We start from the raw sequence: 22837 nt of genomic DNA, 5'->3' as shown, positions 1-22837 counted from the left end.
AGCAGGCTCCCTGTGGGGAGCCTGATATGGGACTCGATCCCAGGACCCCAGGATCACGACATGAGCCAAAGACAGATGCTCAACTACTGAGCCACCCAGGTGCCCCATTAGAAAGATTTTTGACTATTGTGTTTTCATTTTCATTTGTCTCCATGTATTTCTTTAATCTACTTTTTGATTTTGTGATTGACTCACTGGTTATTTATTGGCATGTTGCTTAGTCTTCATGTGGTTTGGTTGTAATAGTTAATTTCGTTGTGTTTGGAAAAGATGCACGATATAATATCACTTTTACTAAATTTACTGAGACTTGTTTTGTGAGCTAACATGTGGTCTCCCTTAGAGAATGTCCCATGTGCACTCAAAAAGAATGAGCGTTCTGTTGTTTTTAGATAAAATATTTTGTATATGTATGTTAAGACCATTTGATATAATTGGTTGTTCAAGACACTGCTTCCATATTGATTTTTTTTTTTTTTTTTTTTTTTTTTGCCTGGACAATCTGTTGATGTAAGTAGGGTGTTAGAGTCTCCTATCATTATTACTATTTATTTTGTTATGTTATTAAAATTTGTTTTATGTATTTAGGTGCACCACTTTGGGTGCGTAGATATTTATAATGTCTATATCCTCTTGTTTGATTGGTCCCTTTATCATTAGTAATGCCTGTCTTTGTCTCTTGTTACATTCTTTGTTTTAAAGTCTTTGTCTGATAGAAGTATTCCTACCATAGCTTTTACTTTCCTTCCATTTGCATGGAATGCCTTTTCCTATCCCTTTACTTTCATTATGCATGTACTTTTAAATCTAAAGTGACTCTCTTTGACTCTCTTATAGACAGCCTATAGATGGGTCTTTTCTTCTTACCATTCCATTATAATTTAAGGTAATTATTGATTTGTATGTACTTATTGCTATTTTGTTCATTGTTTCCTGGTTGTTTTTATAGTTATTCTCTGTTCCTTTCTTCTTGCTCTCTTTCCTTGTGATTGGTGACTTTCTGTAGTGTTATGATTGGCTTTCTTTCTCTTTATTATTTGTGTATCTATTCTAGGTTTTGGTGTGTGGTTACTATGAGATTTATACATAACATATAAATATATATCAGCCATATTAGGTTGATGGTTACTTAAGTTCAAACACTTTCTAAACAACTTGGTTTTTATTCCCTTCTCCACATTTTGTGTTATCATATTTTACATTTTCATTTGGCAAGTTCCCTTGACCAATTTTCTTTAAGGTTTTATTTAATTCCAGTTAGTTAACATACAGTATTATATTAGTTTCAGATATACAGTATACTGATGCAACAATTCCATTACCTGGTGCTCATCATAGCAAGTGCACTCCTTAATCCCTATCACTGGTTTAACCAATCCCCCCACCTCCTCTCTGGTAACCATCAGTTTGTTCTTTATAGTTAAGAATTTGTTTCTTGGCTTATCTCTTTCACTCTCTCTTTTTCCCTTTGATCATTTGTTTTGTTTCTTGCACAAACATCGGAGTGCATGTATCCCTTTTGATTAGTGTTTTCCTATCCTTTGGGTGAATACCCAGTACTACGATAGCTACATTGTGTAATAGTTCTATTTTTAAGTGTTTGAGGAGCCTTCATACTGTTTTCCAGAGTGGTTGCACCACTTTACATTCCCACCAGTGCAAGAAGGTTCCCCTTTTTCTACATCCTCCCCAACACCAGTTGTTTCTTATGTTGTTGATTTTAGCCATTGTGACAGATAAGAGGTGCTATCTCATTGTAGTTTTGATTTGCGTTTCCCTGATGAAAAGCATCTTTTCATGTGTCTGTCAATCATCTGTATGTCTTCTTTGGAGCAATGTCTATTCATGTCTTCTACCCATTTTAAAAATCAGATTATTTGTTTTTTGGGTGTTGAGTTTGATAAGTTCTTTATATATTTGGGATACTATTCCTTTATCAGATATATCATTTGCAAATATGTTCTCCCTTTCTGTAGGTTTCCTTTAAGTTTTGTTGATTGTTCCTTTGCTGTGTAGAAGCTTTTTGTTTTACAGTCCTAGTGTTTATTTTGCTTTGTTTCCCTTGCTTTAGGGGACTTATCTAGAAAAAAAGTTGCTGTAGCCAATGTCAGAGAAGTTACTACCTGTGTTCTCTTTCAGGATTTTTGTGGTTTCAAGTCTCACATTTAGGCTTTTAATCCATTTTGTATTTATTTTTATATATGGTGTACGAAAGTGGTCCAGTTTCATTATTTTTCCTGTGGCTGTTCAGTTTTCCCAACACCATTTGTTGAGGTGGATGTATTTTTTCCTCATTGTATATTCTTTCTGGCTTTGTAGAAGATTAATTGACCATATAATTGTGGGTTTATTTCTGGGTTTTCTATTCTCTTCTATTGATTTCTGTGTCTATTTTTATGCCAGTACTATATGGTTTTGATTACTACAGCCTTGTAATATAACTTGAAGTCCAGAATTGTGATGCCTCCAGCTTGGCTTTTCTTGTTTAAGGTTGCTTTGGTTATTTGGGGTCTTTTGTGATTCCATACAAGTTTAAGAATTATTGGTTCTAGCTCTGTAAAAAATTCTGTTGGTATTATGATAGGGCTTGCATTAAATATGTAGGTTGCTTTTGGTAGTATAGACATTTTAATAATATTTCTTCTTCTAATGCATGAGCATGGACTGTCTTTCCATTTCTTTTTGTTGTCTTCAATTTTTTTTTTAATCAATGTTTAATAGTTTTCAGAGTACAAGTCTTACACCTCTTTGGTTAGGTTTATTCTTAGGTATCTTATTATTTTTTGGTGCAATTGTAAATGGAATTGTTCTTTTCACTTTCTGCTGCTTCATTATTGATGTATAGAAATACAACAGTTTTCTGTATGTCAATGTTGTATCCCGTGACTTTAGGGAGTTTGTTCATCAGTTCTAGCAGTTTTCTGGTGGAGTTCTTTGAGTTCTCTATATAGAGTACACGTCCACTGCAAATAGTGTAAGTTTTACTTCTCTTTTGCCAATTTTGATGCCTTTTATTTCTTTTTGTTGTCTGATTGCTATGGCTAGGAATTCAAGTACTTTATTAAATAATAGTGGTGAGAGTGGACATCTTGTTGCTGATTTTAGGAAAAAGGCTCTTAGTATTTTCCCCCATTGATAATGATGTTAGCTGTGGTTTTTTCATATATGGCCTTTATTATGTTGAAGTAGGTTCCTTCTAAACCTACTAAGTTGAGTGTTTTTATCATGAATGGATGTTGTATTTTGTGAAATGCTTTTTTCTGCATCTATTAAAATGATCATATGGTTCTTATCCTTTCTCTTATTGATGTGATGTGTCATGTCGATTGACTTATGAATACTGACCACACTTACAATTCAGGAATAAGTCCCACTTAATTGTGGTGAATGGTTTTTCCAATATATTGTTAGATTCCGTTCGCTAGTATTATGTTGAAGATTTTTACATCTATGTTTATCAGGGACATTGGCCTGCAGTTTTCTTTTTTAGTGGTGGCTTTGTTTTTTGTAGCAGGGTACTGTTGGCCTCATAGAATGAATTTGGAAGTTTTCATTCTTGTTCTATTTTTTTGGTATAGTTTAAGAAGAAGAGGTATCAACTCTGAATTTTCAGTAGAAAATTTGCCTGGGAAGCCATCTAATCTTGGACTTTTGTTTTTTTGGGAAACTTTTTGATACTGGTTATCAGTTTGTTCAAATTTTCTATTTCTTCATGTTTCAGTTTTGGTAATTTATATGTTTCTAGGAATTTATCCATGTCTCCTTAGTTATCCAATTTGTTAACATATAATATTTCATAATATTCTCTTATAATTATATGCATTTCTCTGGTATTGGTTGTTATTTGTCCTCTCTCATTTGTGGTTCTGTTTTTTTTTTTTTTTTTTTACTCCTTTCTCCTTTTCTCTTGATAAGTCTAGCTAGAAATTTGTTAATTTTATTGATTTTTTTTTCAAGGAACCATCTCTTGGTTTCATTGATCTGTTCTATTGTTTTAGTTTCCATATCATCTTTTCCTGCTCTAATCTTTATTATTTCCTTCCTTCTGCTGGTTTTAGATTTTGTTTGTTCCTTTTCTAGCTCCTTTGGGTGTAAGGTTAAGTTGTTGGAGATTTTTCTTGTTACTTAAGGTCAATCTGTACTGCCATAAACTTCTCTCTTGGCACTGTTTTTCCTACATTCTATAGGTTTTGAACCACTAAGGTTTTTTTGTTTTTTTTTTTTAAATTTCTTTTCATGTACTTTTTTTTATACTTTTAGTTCCCAGTTGGCCCATTCATTGTTTAGTAGCATGTTATTTAACCTCCATGTATTTGTGGTCTTTCCAGATTTTTTTAAAGATTTATTTATTTATTCACGAAAGACGCAGAGAGAGAGAGAGAGAGAGAGAGAGAGAGAGGCAGAGACACAGATAGAGGGAGAAGCAGGCTCTTCACAAAGCCTGATGTGGGACTCGATCCCAGACCCCAGGATCATGACCTCAGCTGAAGGCAGCCGCCCAACCACTGAGCCACTCAGGCATCCCTCCAGATTATTTTTTCTTGTGCTTGACAGACCCTTAAGTAATTTTTAACATGCGATTGATTTCACTACTTTTGTCTTTTTTTTTTTTTTTTAAGATTTTGTTTATTCATGAGAAAGAGAGAGAGAGGCAAAGACACAGGCAGAGGGAGAAGCAGGTTCCATGCAGGGAGCCCAATGAGGGACTTGACCCTGGAATCATGCCCTGAGCCCAAGGCAGAGGCTCACCCACCAAGCCACCCAGGTGTCCCATGTCTTTTAACCTTCATAGTAGCTTTATAAGTGATTGATCTCTATTATCTCTAATGTTTGCTTTTGCTCATGATTTTTTTCATAATTTTCTTCCAATTATGACTTTTTCTTTTACATTTAAAGAAGTTCTTTTAATATTTCTTGTAAGGCTGGTTTAGTGGTGATGGAGTCTTTTAACTTTTGTGTGGGGAACTTTTTAGTCTCTCCTTCAATTCTGAATAATAACCTTCCCCGTTAGAGTATTCTCGGTTGTATTTTTTTTTCTTTTCATCACTTGGAATATATCATGACACTGCTTTCTGGCCTGCAAAGTTTCTGCTGAAAATCAGCTGATAGTCTTATGGGGTTTCTCTTGCATGTTACTAGTGTTTCTTATCTCTTGCCACTTTAAAAATTTTATCTTTAGTCTTCAGTATTTTAATTATTATGTGTCATAGTGTGGGCCACTTTGGGTTCATCTTGTTTGCAACTCTGTGTTTCCTGAACCTGGATGTCTGTTTCTTTCCCCAGGTTAGATAAGTTTTCAGTTGTATGTCTTCAAATAAGTTCTCTTCCCCTTTTTGTCTCTCTCTTCTTCTTTTGGAACCCCTATAATGCAAATGTTGACTCACTTGATACTGTCCAAGAGATCTCTTAACATAATTTCAGTTTTTTAATTTTAATTTTATTTATTTTTTTGCTGTTCAGCTTAGGTGTTTTCCAGTACTCTGTTTTTTAGATTGCTAATCCATTCTTCTGTATTTCTGATCTATTATTGATTCCCTCTAATCTATTTTTCATTTTGATTTTTTTGTATTCTTCAACTGTGGTTCTTTCTTATATTTTCTCTTTTTTGAAGTTTTCATTAAGTTCCTTCACTCTTCCCTCCAATCCAATGGGCATCTCTATGACCATTACTTTTTTCTTATTCTTTCATTTGGAGATTCCTCTGTTTCCTCATTTTGCTTGAGTGTTTGTTTGTTTCTATGAATTTAGCAGAATAGCTACTTGTCCTAAACTTGAAGGAATGGTCTTTTATGGTTGTCTCCTATGTTCATTGTGTGTGCTTCATTGGCTGGAGCTGTGGCTGGTGAGGGATGAGGGTCTTGGGGAACTCCATTCTGGGGCTGCCCTGGTTCAATGGCCAGAGTTGAAGTAGGTGTGAACTTTTGTGGCCTTAAGACTCTTTACATAGAGAGCATCCTGGCAGGAGAGTGGGAGATAAAGTGGGTGTAAGCTAGGAGGTCCTGGGGCTCCTTGCATATAGGGTATCCAAGTAGGACAACTAAAACTGAGGTGGAAGTACCTCAGGTATCTCAGGGTGCTCAGTGCAGGGGTGCCCTGATAGGGCAGCAATTGCTAAGGTGTGCATGGGCCAGGCGTTCCCAGGATGATCTTTGCAGGGTAATTCCCTGGTGGGAGGCCTAGAGCTGAAGTCAGCTTGAGCCAGGAGGTCCTGGAATGTTCTGTATCTAGGGTGTACTGATCTGGAGGTAAGTAGTGCAAGCCTGGAGTGTTTGAGGGTACTTTGCACCTGTGTCACTTTGGCAACTAGTGTGCACTGACCAAGGATGTCTTAGTATGCACCACACTAGGGCCACCTTGGTGAGACAGCTTGGACAGGTATGAGCTAAGGGCCCAAAGTTCTCTGAGATGATAAGCCAGCCAGGGCACCCAGACACTGCTCCCATCCATGTTATGAAAGAGGTGGGGGAATTTAAACCATGGCACTCACTAGGACACCTGAGCTAGAAAGTCTCAGCAGCTCCTCCACCATTTGGCAGAGTTCTAGGGCTGGATCTTTTATAATCTAGTTGCTCTTTTAAACTATACCTTTTTTCCTGTACTGCCAAACATCCAGGCCTGTTTAGGTCCCGGGACTCAGGGTTCCCTGAAGTGTCAGGCCAGCTGTGGTGCCTAGATAATGCTCCAACTCTGTTATTAAGGTAGATGGGGGGACATAAACCATGATGCTTATCATGCCTTCAATGCCTCCAGCCTGAAGAGAGTTCCAGCAGTTCCCCTACAATTTGGTAGCATTCTGTTGTATTCTAGTTGTTCTTTAAAACCATGGTTTTTTTTCTTGGTGCCACAGGGCACATGAATCTGCTCATAGTCCCTCAATGCTGCTCCTATCCACTGTAGTTTTCATTGTTGGGGCTAGGGGTTACCTTTGCTACTGTATTTCTATCTCTCTTGCCATTCTCTCTGTGGGCTCTTGATCCTTTAGTGTGCAGAATCTGTTTAGTCAGACCTCAGTTCTTCTTTAAGAGGAACTGCTCTATAAGTAGGGGTAGATTTGGAAGTGAGTTCTAGGTTTTTCTTCAAGGTGATCTTGGACTGAAACTCAAGGCCTTCCTTTATTGACCCTTAGACTTATTTCTCAATTTTGTACATATTTTTACTTTAACTTCAAGGCCATAACATAAATGTGACTTCCATGAATAGTTGAAGTCATGATCTTACAGTTCCATTACTCCTCATTATTCCCCATATTCATTCAACTTTTCTACTATGCTGTTTTCATGTATCATACTGCATCAGCTAATTGGTGAAAGTGGTATCTTCCAAGCATGTTTTATGGAACTCTGGTTCTGAAAAAGAAGCATCTATAATTCAATACATTTGCAAATACACTCCTATATACTTTATATCATTACTGGAGAGTCACAGTATGTTGACAAGTTAGAGGTATTGAGAAAGCTATATAACAAATACTCCTTTTAATTGGGAATAACTCAGAATTTCAGAATTCTGGATACTGAGTACATTAACTCAGAATGTACTCGCACATTGCTTTGTCCCATTAATACTTATTACCTTTCCATGAAGTAAATGTGAATTCATTGGTAAATGTAAATAGCAGTGATATAGAAATAGTTTTCTATGCCTTTCTTTTTTTTAAATGATCTCTTCCTGGGAAAGCTTCCAGATATTGAGCCTTATGTAAGTAAGAATGGCCTATTACCAAAAGAGAAAAGTTTACATGACCCTATATAATAGAGCCAATTCTATGACTTGATGTTCTTTCAAAAAAGAAAAAAAAAACTAAAAACATGTTCCAGTTGGAACAATATTATGGTTTCTGTCTTTAAGATCATAAGATTCCTCAAAGCACCTTTTAACATGTTTAAAATAGCGGATCTGGTTTAAGGTAGGAAACACAAAAAGTGTAAGACAATATTTTGAGACTAGAAGCAATACAGCCAATAGGCCCAGTTCCTTTGTCAACATTTCCTTTCACTGATAGGAAGACTCAGACATTATATTCTCTTTTCCAGGCCTGATTTTCTTTCTTTCTTTTTTTTTTTTTTTTTCTGTTGGCCATTTGTTTATGGTTTCTATTCCACTATGCATTATTTAGATGACTATGGTTCATTTAAACCTGTGTGGTCAAATACATTAGCACATGGCTATTTAATACTTTTTTTGTGAAAATGTATATTATAAAACTCACCATTTTAAACATCTTTAAGTGTACGATTCTGTGGCATTAAATAAATTTATATTATTGTGTAACCATCACCACCATCACTCTTAGAAATTTTTCATTTTCCCCAACAGAAACTCTGTACTATTGAACACTAACTCCCCATTCCTTTCTCTCCTACACCTCTGGCAATGAATTTGACTACTCTAAGTATTTCAGCTAAGTTGAAATATAGCACATTTGTTTTTTTGTGACTGGCTTATTTCACTTAGCATAATGTTCTCAGGGCTTATACTGTAGCCTACATCAGACTTTCATTCGTTTTTAAGACTGTAGCCTACATCAGACTTTCATTCGTTTTTAAGACTAAATAATATTATATGTATATGTCATATTTTGTTTATCCACTCATCCATGTTGGACACTTGGATTGATTCCACCTTTTGGCTGTTGTGAGTAATGCTATAAATATGGGTGTACAAATGTCTTCTTTGAGGTATATACTAAGTAGAATTGCTGGGTAATATGATATTCGATGTTTAACTTTTTTAGGAACCACTGTTTTGCGTATCAGCTGCACCATTTACGTTCCCATCAACTGTGCACAAAGATTCTAACTTCTCTACATTCTTGCTAATACTTAATTCCTGCCTTTGTTTTTGTTTTTATAACAGCCATCTTAATGAGTGTAAGATGGTATCTCACTGGTTTTAATTTGTATTCCCTAATAATAATCATATACTGATTAGCCATTCATTGTTTGTTTTTTTTTGTTTTTTTTGTTTTTTTTTTTGTTTTTTTTTTTTTACAGGAGTGTGTACTCAAGGCCTTTGCTCATTTTTAAATCAGGTTGATTTATTTTTAGTGTTGAATTGTAAGATTTTTTAATATATTACAGATATTAACTCCTTATCAGATATATCATTTGTAAATGTTTTCCCTGATTCTATAGATTTCCTTTTTACTCTTCAGTGTCCTTTTATGCACAAAAGTATCAAAAATTTTGGTATAGTCAAATTTATCAGTTTTTCTTTTGTTACCTGTGTTCTTTGTACCATATATAAGAAACCATTGTCATATCTAATGCCAGGAAATTTCTGTGTTTTCTTGTAATATTTTTATAGTTTAGTTCTTATGTTGAGATCTTTGATCAATTTGGAGTTAATTTTTGTATATGGTACAATATTTTCTTTCCTGTGGATATCAAGTTTTCTAAACAGTATTTGTTAATTGTGAAAATGTATATTTTTTTTCCTGTTAAATGGTCTTGTGACAACCATGTTGAAAATCATTTTGCCATATGCATAAGCATTTACTTCTCGGCTCTCTATTCTGTTCTATTGATCTATGTGTCTGTCTTTATGCAGTATTACACTTTTTTCCATATATATATATATATATATATATTTAATTGAAGTACAGTTGACATACAATAATATTAGTTTCAGGTGTACAACATAGTGATTTGACAACTATATATGTTACAAAATGTTTACCATGTTAAGTGGAGTTACTACTTGTCATTATATAAAGTTATTACAATATTATTGATTATATTCTCTGTGCTGAATATTCCATCCCCTTGACTTAGTTGGAGGTTTGTACCTCTAATCTCCTTTAGTTATGTCATCCTGTGACTTGCCAAGACATCCCCACTCTGATAATCAACAGTTTGTTTCCTGGATCTATGAGTCTGTTTTGTTTTGTTTGCTTGTTTTGTTTGTTAGATTACACATGTAAGTGAAATCATATGGTATTTGTCTTTCTCCCATTGACTTATTTCACTTAGGATAATACTCTCCTACTTAATTTGTTTGTAATTTCTAGCAGTTTTTCTGGTGGAGTCTTTTGGATTTTCTATATCCAGTATTGTGTCATCTGCAAATAGTGAAAGTTTTACGTTTTCTTTGCTAATTTGAATGCCTTTGTCTCTTTTTGTTGTTGGATTTCTGTGACTGAGACTTCTGGACTATGTTAACGGTGGTGAGAGTGGACACCTCTGTCTTCTTGACTGTAGAGAAAAAGGTCTCAGTGTTACCCTGTTGGGGATGATAACAGCTGTGGGTTTTTCATATGTAGGCTTTTTATATTGAGGTATGTTCCCCCAAATCTATTTTTTAAAGGTTTTTATCATGAGTGGGAGTTGTACTTTGTCAAATGCTTTTTCTGCTTCTTTTGAAATAATCATACAATTCTTACCCTTTCTTCTATTAATATGGTATAACACATTGTTTTATGAATATTGAATCACTCTGGTAACCCAGGAATAAGTCCCACTTGACTGTGGTAAATCATTTTTTAATATATTGTTGGATTCAGATTGCTAGTGTTTTATTGACAATTCTTGCATCCATTTTTTTCAATGATATTGGCCTGTAGTTCTCTTTTTTATTGGAGTCTATCTAGTTTTGGTATCAGGGTAATTCTGGTCTCACAAATTTTTTACGTTGGTTTAATTTCCCACAATTTTGCTGAATTCATTTATTCCAAGTTTGTTTGTTTTAGAATCTTTAGAGTTTCATTCATAAAAGATCATGTATCTGTGAACAAAGAGAACTTTACATTTTCCTTTTCTGTCTGGATGCCTTTTATTTTATTTTCTTGTTTAATTGCTCTGGCTAGGACTTCTAGTATTATGTTGAATAAAAGTATCAAAAGGGGCACCGTTGTGGGGCACCTTTGTTCTTGATTTCAGAGGATAAGCTGTCAGTCCTTCACTATTGAGTCTGATGTCAGCTCTAAATTTTTAAATTTAATTAATTTTACAGTTAATTTTAAAACTAAAAATGGACTAATCCTAGGACCCAGTAATTTTGCTCTTGGGCATTTATCCCAAAGTATGAACACTTATATTTACTCAAAAATATGTACACAAATATTTATACCAGACATATTTTTAATAGCCTAAACGTGAAAACTACCCAAATGTCTTTCATTTGAATAATAGTCAAATAAGCTCTGGTGCACTCATACCACAGAAGACTACTTAGGAATACACAGATGCAGCAACTTGGATGAACTTTATGGACCTTACACAAAGTGAAAAATACCTATCTCAGATGATGAATACAATATGACTCCATTGAAATAAACATTTTTGAAATAAAAACATAGAGATGGAGAACAGATTAGTCACTATCATCTCGGGGTCAACTATGGGTGATTACCATTATGGATGAGGGACAGGTGATACAAAGTTAGTATGAGAAACTTGTGTTGATAATACATTTCTGTGCCTTAACTGTGGTAATAGTTACATGAAGTTACACATGTGATAAAATGCCTATAACTTGTATATACAGAGAACTGCATGTGCAACTGCTGAAATCTGAATAATCTCTATGAATCTTACCAATCTTAGTTTCCCAGTTGTATACTTATACTATAGTTATGCAAGATGTTAACATTGAAGGGGGTTTGGATTAAGGGTTCATAGGACATACTCATATAAATCCTTGTAAGTTCCTGGGAATCTATAATTACCTCAAAATGAAAAGTTAAAAATAGAAGGAATAATTGAATCAAATTAAATTCAGTTCCTCAGTCATACTAGCCACATTTTAAGTGTTTTATATCATGTGGGGATGCTATATTGAACAGTATAGAATTATAGAACATATCCATCATTACAAAAATCCTCTTGGACAGCTGCTATAGATACTCTGATGTCTGAAGGAGTTTCAGAAATCACTCCCAATCCATGCAATGATAACATTAAAATAAAATACTACCCTTGTGCTTATGTTGAGTATAGGGTCTCTTCTTTTAAAGATACTGGTTATTACCCCACAGTTAGCACCCAACTTCTGGCACAATAGTATAAAGAATCTAGTAAACTTTGATTCTCCCATTCCCTCAAGTGACACAACTATCTTTTCTATCCCTTTTCTCTTCTGTTTGTGATGTGGAGAAAGTGGGTCACGTCACTGATTCTGTACTCAAAGAAATTTGTGCTTTGAAACTTTCTTAAAACTCGGATAATGTTCAGAATCCTATACTAGATAGTCAGCATTTTCCAGATGTTTCAAAGAATTTTCTTAATTCATTTTCATGAAACAGTGAGGATGAACATGGCTTTAACTTCACTTTAGTACCTAAAGCACTTCTGAATATCTATATTATTCCATTTAGGAGTTGGCAGTTTTTCTTGTCCTATTTTTCTGAGTAATTATACTGCTCTCTGTTTTTATATTTACAATTTAAACCTGATGTTCGTATATATTGTGAAATGATCATGGTAAGTCTAGTTAACATCCATCACCATACATAGTTACAAATTTGTTTCCTTGATGAAAACTTTTAAGATCTACTCTCTTAGTCACTTTCAAGAATATAATTTATTATTATTATTATTATTATTATTATTATTATTATTTCCCCATGACATATTTATTTTACAGCTGGGAGTTTGTATTTTTTAATTTCTTTCTCCCATTTCACTGCCTGCCTGCCTCTTACCCTCCACCCGTAGCCTTTGGTAACCACCAAATTGTTCTCTGTATCCATGAGTTTGAGTATTTCTGTGTGGTTTGTTGGTTGATTTTCTTTGTTTGTGTGGGTTCTGTTCTGTTCTGTTCTGTTCTGTTCTGTTTTGTTTTGTTTTAGATTACTCCTATAAGTGAGCTCATATGGTATTTGTCTTTGTCTGATTTAACTTAGCATAATATCCTCAAGGTCCATCTATGTTGTCACATATGGCAAGATTTCACTCTTTGAGAGATGAATCCAATTCCTATATATAATATATATTATATATTTGTATTTGTGTGTATGTATACACATCTGTGTGTAAATATATATATTTTATATACATGTATGTGTGTGTATATATATATATATATATATATATATAAAACACATTTAAATTTTCATATCCTAGCTATTGTAAATAAGGATGCAATGAACACAGAGGTGCTTTTATTTCTTTAAGTCAGTGTTTTTATTTTCTTTGGATAAATAGCCATGAGTCGTATTGCTGGGTCATATGATACTTCTATTTTAAATCTTTCAGGAAGCCTCCATATTGTTTTCCATAACGACTACGCTAATTTACATTCCCTACCAACAGTGCATGAGAGTTCCTTTTTCCTCACCTCCTCACCAACACTTGTTATTTCTTTTCTTTTTGATAATAGCCTTTGTAACAGCCATTTATTTTTTATAATAGCCATTCTAACAGGTGTAAGCTGATCTCTCATTGTGGTTTGATTTGTATTTCCCTGATGATTAGTGATATTGAGCACTCTTTCAGGCTCCTGTTGGGTTTGTGTATATCTTCTATGGAAAAATGTCTATTCAGATCCTTTGTTCATTTTTAAATTGGATTATTTGCCTTTTTTGCTATTGAGTTGTAGGAATTCTTTATGTATTTTGAATATAAACCTTTATCAGATATATGACTTGCAAATATTTTCTCCCATTTGGTAAGTTGCCTTTTCATTTTGTTGATGGTTTCCTTTACTGTATAGGGGCCTTTTATTTATTTATTTATTTTTATTTTTTTGTTTGTACAGGAGCTTTTTAGTTTGAGATTGTCCCACTTGTTTATTTTTGCTTTTGTTGCCTTTGCTTTTGTTGTTAAATACAAAAAATCTTCAGGATCAATGTCAAGTTACTTATTGCCATGTTTTCTTTCAGGGTTTTTATGGTTTTACATCTTATAATCAAGTCTTAGGTCAATTTTGAGTTGATTTTTATGTATGATGTAAGATAATGGTCCAGTTTTATTCTTTTGCGTGTGGATGTTCAGTTTTTCCAACACCATTTATTGAAGACTGTTCCCCAGAGGATATTACTGGTTGCTTTGTCATAAGTTAAAGCACAAACTCTAGTAGAAATGATTTACACATTTGGCCCAGTAAAATTCAAATTTATATTTAAAAAACTGTAATGAAAGTAAATATACACGCTAAGACTAGAAGTTATTTGAAACATGAATAAATAACAAAAGATTAGAATCCAAAATACCCAGAGATCTTAGATACCAATTTAGGTTAAAACAAGTCATTAGAAAAATATGCAAAAACTTATATTAACAATCCAGAGAAAAGGATATATGAATGATAAACAATAATGATCAATAAATAATAAAAAGACAACCTCCTCTGTTATCAAAGAAATGGAAATCAAATTTTTATATCCATCAGATTGATGGAAACATAAGTGAATAAACATTATTTAAATTGATATGTACAGAAAGTTCATGAAATATGAACATACATTTTGAATATTATTGTAAAAGTAACCTGTATAACCATCACCTAGCTCCAGATGCCTCCATATACCTCTCACAGATCACAGTACTCTTGCTTTCCACTGGTAATAACTACTACTTTGAATTTTGACAGCACTTGCTGATTTTCTGAAGGGGGGAATAACCATTACTTATGCAGTATTTTCTGGTTTCCATGGAATAAGTACTCTTATCATGGCACATTTCAAGTAACCAGCACATCAACTGACTCACTAAACTGAAAATTTAACAGCAGCTCTTGTGAGCATGTGTGAACCCACTCTAGCACTCAACTGCCATTTCTTTAATTTCTTTGCTCTTTTTTTCTTTTAATTCCTTTTTAAAAAAAGTTTTACTACCTAAATAAGCATCCTCAAATAGTTTGTATTAGTTGATTCTCATAACATCAATGTTATATTACTTAATTCAGTTGGTTTTGAAGACTTCCTGTATTCTGGAAGAGTTTGAATAGCATTGGGATTATCTTCTTTTTAAAGGTTTAGTGAATTCCTCTGTGACACTACCAGGATTTACTGAATTTTTTACTAGCTTTCTCTTTAACACCCTTATTTATTTATTCCATGGAAATCAGACTCTGTAGATAATTTTTCAAAATCTCCTCTCTGATCAGCACTGGTAAATTATATTTTCCTAGGAAGTTACATCCTCCAGGTCCTCAAATTTATTTATGTGTATTGAAGAAAGCGGTTTTATGATGCTTTTTAATGTTCTGTTTTCTAAGGTTATTTCAGTATTACCTTTTTTACTTTTAAATATTTGTTTTCTCCTATTTTTTCTTGATAGCAATCTAGGTATATTTCTTTTTTTATATAAATTTATTTTTTATTGGTGTTCAATTTGTCAACATATAGAATAACACCCAGTGCTTATCCCTTCAAGTGCGCACCTCAGTGCCCGTCACCTAGTCACCCCCACCCTAGGTATATTTCTTTACATCACTTTGTCTTTTTTGCAGGGAGCCATTCTAGATTTATTTCCAGTGTTTCATTATTCTCTAAATCATTAATCTGTTCTTGAAATTTTATTAGTTTTTTTCTACTTCTTTCTAAATTCTTGAGTCAGATAATTATTGTTTTCATTATTTCTAATACATTCATATTTGTAATGAAAGCCATTTGTTTTTCTCTGTGATCACTACTTCAGCATTCTTATAAGAATGAAACATATATAGTAAAAAGAGTAAAGAGTACTGAATTGTAATACAGGACACAGAGATCCCAACCTAATTCTCTTTTTGTGTATCACTCTCTGCCAATTATCTTCATGGGCACAACACTTAGCCTTTCTCCTCCAGTTTCCATTTCCTTAACTAGAAAATAAGGAAATGATCTCAAAACTTCTATTTTGCTGTTTCATTTAATGAAATACATTCCTATCACCAACTTGCCACTTCAGGAATTAGAACGGAGTCTACGAAATGAACTCTAATCTCAAATTTTTTTTAAAAAGATGTCCTTAGTTTGTCTCTTCTGTGTAATCACAAAAGACATGATTCTAATCATTCTTTGGCTACAAGCTGGGAATCTGAGGCTCAGGTAGATGTAGATCTTATAAGTGTTCTTTACTAACTGCACATATTATGTCATAATCAATCGACAGTTGAAAGTTCTATAAAGTTCACAAGGAATTGTTTTCCCAGATCCTTTGAAATTCTTGAAATAAATAAACATACCTGATTGTTGATAATAAAAAGTAGGCAGCATGTACCATTTTGTGAATGGGTTAAGATGATGCAAAAAGTAACAGATGCTATGTCACAGTAAAAGTGTAAAAAACATTTTAAGGTGTGGAAGTCATGGAAGAATGTGTAATAATGACAACAGTACAAAACATTGACAGATTCTGCATCTAAACTTTCCTTAAGAAATTTAAAGCATCAAAACCAAGGAAAAGGTTATTTAGAGATAATTTTTAAAATGTTAGAAAATGGGAGCCAGATTGTCAAAGAATCTTATCCACATTACGTAAAATTTGCATGTGAAATCCCTGTCATATTTAAAAATCTAAGTAGTAACTTAAAAAAAAATCAATGTCCTTTGTGGAAGAATTAATGTTACCATAGCAAAATGAAATATCTTAAGTTTTGAACTTACCAGTATGTGTGATTAAGCATTGACATGAATACAATATAAGTTTGTTTCTGCTATGAATGTAAAAAAAATACCAGAAGGGAAATTGGGAGGGAAACTGAACAAAATGCCCTTCATTTATATTTATTTTCTGAAGCCATTTGAAGTCTCCCATTTTATAAAATGTTGTTATATAACAATGGCAGTCATTGCCCACTCTGTATATCCCTGCATGTTCTAAATAAATCACTTCTGAGTAGTTTTTCTCTGCATCTCACCACATTTTCTAACTATAGGAATGTAATTTTGCAGCCTTAAAAAAAATGCATTGATTTTTAGATGCACATACGGAGGGCAGAATGAGTAACAATTCCAAAAAAAAAAAAAAAAGAATAAATTTATTGTTTTATTTACCTCTCAGAAAAGAGAAAGAAAAGTTACATGCTACATTTTGTTTAAGGATTTATGATGCAGTATAGTTTCCTTTTCGTTTATAATAAATATTTAAAGTACATGTGATATTAAATGGTCCACCAAATTGAAAACCTTACGTGAAAACATGGGACAATGGTTTGGAAGCATAAAGTCATCTACTGTCACAGTGTTTTGTGTGTTCCTTCATGAGACAGTATCAGAAACCTACAAGCCAATGAAAGTGAAGGCTCAAAAGATTTGTGAGATTTTTGCTGAATGGTTCCCAGTCATGTGCAAGAGATTATTGCTTTTCAAAGTGCCAAAGTAGACTTAAAAATATGATTAATACAATATAGTGCTGGACATGGTATGAAAGACAATGCACGTGCATTTGTTTCAGTTCACTCTGATTTAAATGTAGAACTTACAGTATGACCTTTATCAAACTTAGATGAGTTAATAATTTTTAGTTCATTTTTCTCTCCTCTAAAATGGGAATAATGATGCTTACTTGCTAGGGTTGTAATGAACACAAATGAAGTAGTATATATAATAGCACAGACACACGGCAAGTATTTAAATATTAAATTCCTATTGCCCTTGTGGTGATCATCTTTTTTTAATGAACCACTGTTTAAAAATAAATTAATGTAAAGAATAAAATGCGAGCATCCACTTCAAAATAGGAAAAATATTCCCTAAAAGTGAATGGAGGTAAAGTAGACTGTTAACATGGAAATTGAAGTGAATCTAGAAAACATTCAAAATTCCTCTAATGTGGCCACAGCAAAATCAAATATAAAAGCAAAGTTCTAGACAAACAATATGGTAGTTTTGTTTATTTCATCTCAACAGTGGATTTCTAATTATGTGGTATATGTTGTTTCAGAGGCAAAGGGCCATTGAAAAATACATCTGATGTTATTAATGCTGCCAAGAAAATTGCCGAAGCAGGTTCTCGAATGGACAAATTAGCCCGTGCTGTGGCTGATCAGGTAATATTAGAGGGAAGAGCAAGCACATGCTGTGCATTATCATTAATTAGCACTTGGGTTCTGTAATAGGTTTTATGTACCCTATAAAATGCCTCTGAAAGATAAATTGTAATCACTAACATTTTACAAACAGTCCTCTAAGTCTGTTGAGACTGAGCTTGTGGCAAAAGTAGATTCAACTTGGGAGGGGCTCATTTAAGCCCATGACCAAAATTTTGAGAAATCAGAGTACCCACTATTTAAGAGACATTACTCCCAAAGAATGGATTATGCTGGCTGCCCTCATTCAGCAAGTCAAGTGCTTAAGGAGGAAGACAAAAAGAACTTTAATTTTTGTTTTTTCATATTGATCTTATTGTACTGATGCTCTTTATAATTAGTAATAATTAATGCACTAACATAAATGGGATTAATCCACATAATCAAAAACCTCCAGATTTCATTTTAATCTGGATTTAAAGGAATCACAGATAAATGAAATTCTATTTCTTTTCAGACTGAAATCAGATACATGTTAAAGTAGTTCTCAATCTCACCTTGAATATTTGAGTTTATTTCTACACTTTTCATGTTATTGTGGCTTAAATTGGAACTCTAAAATCCTGTTCTAAATGGCTTGTTGCAATAATGCTCCATTCCTTATAAGGGTACTTTAGGCAGTAGACTTTTACAGGTAAGTAACAGTGGTTTACGCTTTGAACCATTTTAAAACGAAAATGTCTTAAAATATAAAATAAGATTCTGAAATAGAAAGTATTACTCAAGGTATTATTTACATGGACACAACATTCTTAGCATGAACTTGCTTACTAGCCTGCAATGCAGTGATGCTCTCTGGAGACACCAGGAGACATAGGATGTTCCTTCTCCGTAGATGGCCCTACTCTCCTATGTTTTTTGAGTTGCTTCTCCTCATTTTCTTCCTTCGTTCCTTAATATTCAGCTGTTCTCATAAATATTTGCTGTCTTTAACATCCCAGATTCTAGAGTCCTTTAGGTCAATACCAAATTCACTCATCTTCTTAATACCAAGAAGAAAAATACATGATTAAACCATTAAATTTACATTTAAAATAAGCCAACAGACAGTCTTGTTTTAATTTTTTTACGTCTGATGGCTAATCCAAGGGAATGTTTTTTGCTTCCTTTTAAATTTTTGAGAAATGATAGTAAAGATAATATATTAAATATTATCATCATTTGACTATCCCCTAAAAATTTGTGCAGGGTGAAGACCAAATCGTTACTAAGTTGCTAATTTCAGGGAAGTATCAACTGCCAGGCTTCCTGCAGTTTGCAGCATAAATTGAGCTGCTTTATACAGAGTTCCATATGTATCCCAGAAAGTTCATGAAAAAGAGAGGAGAGACAGTGAATGTACTTGAAAATATGCATGTATGTATGCAAACAAACAAAAATACACCAGGCAGGAAAGAATGTCACAGTTTTTCACTGCAAATATTGAGGGCACTTGGGATGAGTGGAGTGAGAAGAAATTGGTGGTGGTTCTGAAAAGAGTTTTGTGAGGAAGGACTTCTTCCCAAAAGGGAAGGTAGATGGAGTTTGGATGGCTTTTCCATTAAACTCTGAATCTCAGTCACTGAAACTATTTCTTAGTATGTTGAGGCTCCTTGAGTTCAATATTTTTTATTGTGATTTTTGTTTTTGCTTTTACATTCTTAAACCCTTATTTCCAACAATTATGCAACTTGAATCCTAGCCCAAAACAGTTTTGCTATCTGGAAAGCACACCACCCGTGCACACAGACAAATCCCAGGATTCTGGATGTGTTTTGAAATTAAATGACAAAGTATTTAAATGCTACTCTATGATGACTTTTAAAATAAACATATGAGGGTTAAATATAACCCTTTCTTTGTGGCATTCTCCTTGTCATCAGCTGTGAAGCGACTTGCAATTTTTGCTAATGTTTTGTCTGAATAGGACTCCTCTTTCTCAAAATCTGCACCTATTTCCATGATACAAAAATTATTTTTCTTGGTCTATCATGCTTTTATGTGTGTTTTAAATAATAGAAGAGAACGAGCATTAGCAAGGAGTAGATTTGCTGCCTTTATTTTGCCCTGAAAATATTTTTATGAAGATTTGATATACGCAAGCAATATAAACTTTTTACGGACTGTTGCATTTTTAATTACTCTTCCATTGAGATAGAACTTCCAGTTTAATTTGCTGCAAGGTATTTGTATCGAAAGCCTTGTCAGCCCTCTAGGGAGATATCATTTTAAAGTTAATTCCTTTCAGTACATGGGTCTCTGGAGTAGGATAAATATTACAGTATTAAGTACTCGTAGAAAGCTAAAAATAGTCTCTATGGGATTCTTTCTTGATAAATGCAGTTAGTGAAAAAAGTACCATAATGGTGTTCTAGATAAAAAAAGACCCCTGTGTCATTTTTTAAAGAAATGGCTATGTCACAACCACTGGCTTCAAATTATTAATGAACCAACTGTCTTTCTTTTCTTTCTTTTCTTTCTTTCTTTCTTTCTTTCTTTCTTTCTTTCTTTCTTTCTTTCTTTCTTTCTTCCTTCCTTCCTTCCTTCCTTCCTTCCTTCCTTCCTTCCTTCCTTCCTTCCTTCCTTCCTTCCTTTTTTCTCTTTCTTTCTTTCTTTCTTTCTTTCTTTCTTTCTTTCTTTCTTTCTTTCTTTCTTTCTTTTCTTTTCTTTCTTTCCTTCTTTCAGAATTGCCTTTCTTAAGCTTGAAGGAAAACTACCTGGAGTCTTTTTCTTACACTCTTATTTTAAATAAGTTGCTTCAGTTTTGGCTATAGGTACTTCATTCTTACAGTGTTTCATCAAGGATCTGGTGAGTATATGTCCTTTACAAGTACCAAACTGAGCTAGAACAATGAGATGGCCCACAGAATCTTGAACTGAACTTTTGATAGCAATAGAAATATATTTCAGTGACTAAATAGCCATTGGCACTGAAGCCTCAGAAATGCTTTAGGGAGTCACGTAAATGTCTGTGGAAATGTTCAGCTAAGCTCAGTTGTATTTGATGGACATCTACCCACTAAGTCACAAGGAGAATCCAGAATCCCTGCTCCTAGTTGACTCTGGAACAACCTTTGAAGAGTTTTGTTTTTACTCTTAGGGGTTTGTTATAATTTGTTTCAAACTCATTCTACTTCAATATATTGTTCTAACGGTGGTCATAATCCTTCTTAGAGTCTCTTATTTAAAGACAGTTTATAATGTTGCTAAAATTTTGATAAATATGGAGATCCAAAAAGTGTGATAGACTTCCTTTAATGAATAATACTTTTCTGGGAAAGCCAAAGGAAACAGTGATATTTTTTTCCCTCAACTGACTGAATTGAAATTCTATCCATGCTGTGTCAGAGAGATTACTACACAGAGTGATTTCCTTCCAGCCTCTGTTGCTTTGGTTATCCATATTAAAATAACTACACATAGTGAATGTTGGATAGGCCACTAGGAAAAAAAAAAAAAACCTGTAGAATATTTAGATTTCTTAACAGTTTAGAAGACAACTGGTAAAATTACTCATAAACATGTAGCAAAGTTCCAATAAGACTTTCTGGAAAATCTTCAATATTCTTTTTACAGAATTATATCAAAGTAGAGCTGACCATTCTAAACTACTGGCTGTGGCCTCCCTAAAATGTGCTATAAAGAAATGAAGTTAAATGGATGTAATTAAGGTATATGACACTAAAACTCTTTCTTCTCACAGCTTTTATATAGTGAGTGTTAGAGACTGAAGAATACTTACTAATTGAGATCACTTTTTTTAATGTTTTATAGTGTCCTGACTCAGCATGTAAGCAGGATTTATTAGCCTATCTTCAACGAATTGCCTTGTATTGCCATCAGCTTAATATCTGCAGCAAGGTGAAGGCAGAAGTACAGAATCTAGGAGGAGAGCTCATTGTGTCAGGGGTAAGCCGGGACTTGGGCTTCACAATTAAAGTTCCCACTGTTGTACTTCCAAGGCAAGCATTCTTGGCAACAGTACTGCTAAAAACACCAAACTACAGTGATTCATAGGGAGTTTTTTTTTTTTAAATAAATGTTATCACCATTATTCCAGACCTTACAATAACTCACAAAGAGCAATTTGATTTTCCAATTACCCTGTGTTTATACTAGCCTTGTAAAATCTCCATTCTTCACAAGAAAACTAATTTCATAGTCTGGAAACTCATTGCCAAGCTGTGACTATTATAATTATTTGGAGCTTTTGTACATTTACTCATTGTGAGTCTACTTCCTTTGTTAGTCCTAGTAATTTTCACTCTCTGTTCAGGAGCCAGCCTCTCTATGTGTGGATTGTGTTCACATGTTAGAGATGATGAAAACAATAGGAATTCATTCATCAGGTTCCAATGCATACTAGGTTATCAGTAACCCTTGAAAGCCAGAAAATATTTGAATTTAATACAGGTTGATGTGCTGTTGCCAAAAACTAACATAGTTGTCAAACACTAACAATTATGTATTCTTTGCTTAATCACTCCAGTGTTTCCCTTAGTATCCAGTCCACTTTCATCGAACGTAAAGAAATAAGTTCAATTAATAGAAGCATTATGATTTCTTGGCAAGATTTCCAAATGTATGTGTTGAGGTTCTTCACCTTGGCTTTTCCTCCCTCAGTCCCTTTCTTTGAATATGAGATGCCATCTATTGTAAACTATTTGCGAATTCCAAAGCGTGGCTCTGCCACCTTTAGTTCTTTTCCCAGTCAACCATGATGCTACCATTTTAAGTGTGGCATTACCGGGAATATAACATGATCAAAATGGTGAATGCTTTATGAGAATCAGACTACTTGTGAAGCTCAATTCTTTACCAGGGTATTTTCAGAAATGTAGCAGTTTTACCATTCGATAAAAATATGTGGAAAAAACATTCTTGAACCCAAAGGCTTCAGGTTCAA

At 33.7% G+C, this 22837-nt stretch overlaps 1 protein-coding gene across 8 annotated transcripts in view; it reads left to right on the top strand.

Moving 5' to 3' along the window:
- The window catches only part of CTNNA2 (catenin alpha 2), a 1087950-nt gene that overhangs the window by 1025626 nt on the left and 39487 nt on the right, over positions 1 to 22837 (top strand). For all 8 annotated transcript variants that reach the window (XM_038561604.1, XM_038561605.1, XM_038561606.1 and 5 more), the window contains 2 exons: positions 17808 to 17913; positions 21706 to 21840. In XM_038561604.1, coding sequence (XP_038417532.1) covers positions 17808 to 17913; positions 21706 to 21840 — 241 coding nt within the window. The remainder of the gene's footprint in view (positions 1 to 17807; positions 17914 to 21705; positions 21841 to 22837) is intronic.

Source organism: Canis lupus, chromosome 17, assembly GCF_011100685.1.
Source record: "Canis lupus familiaris isolate Mischka breed German Shepherd chromosome 17, alternate assembly UU_Cfam_GSD_1.0, whole genome shotgun sequence".
In the NCBI taxonomy this organism is placed as follows: Eukaryota; Metazoa; Chordata; class Mammalia; order Carnivora; family Canidae; genus Canis; species Canis lupus.
The sequence above is the reverse complement of the archived record's forward strand: the minus strand, read 5'-3'. Positions and strand labels throughout refer to the sequence as shown.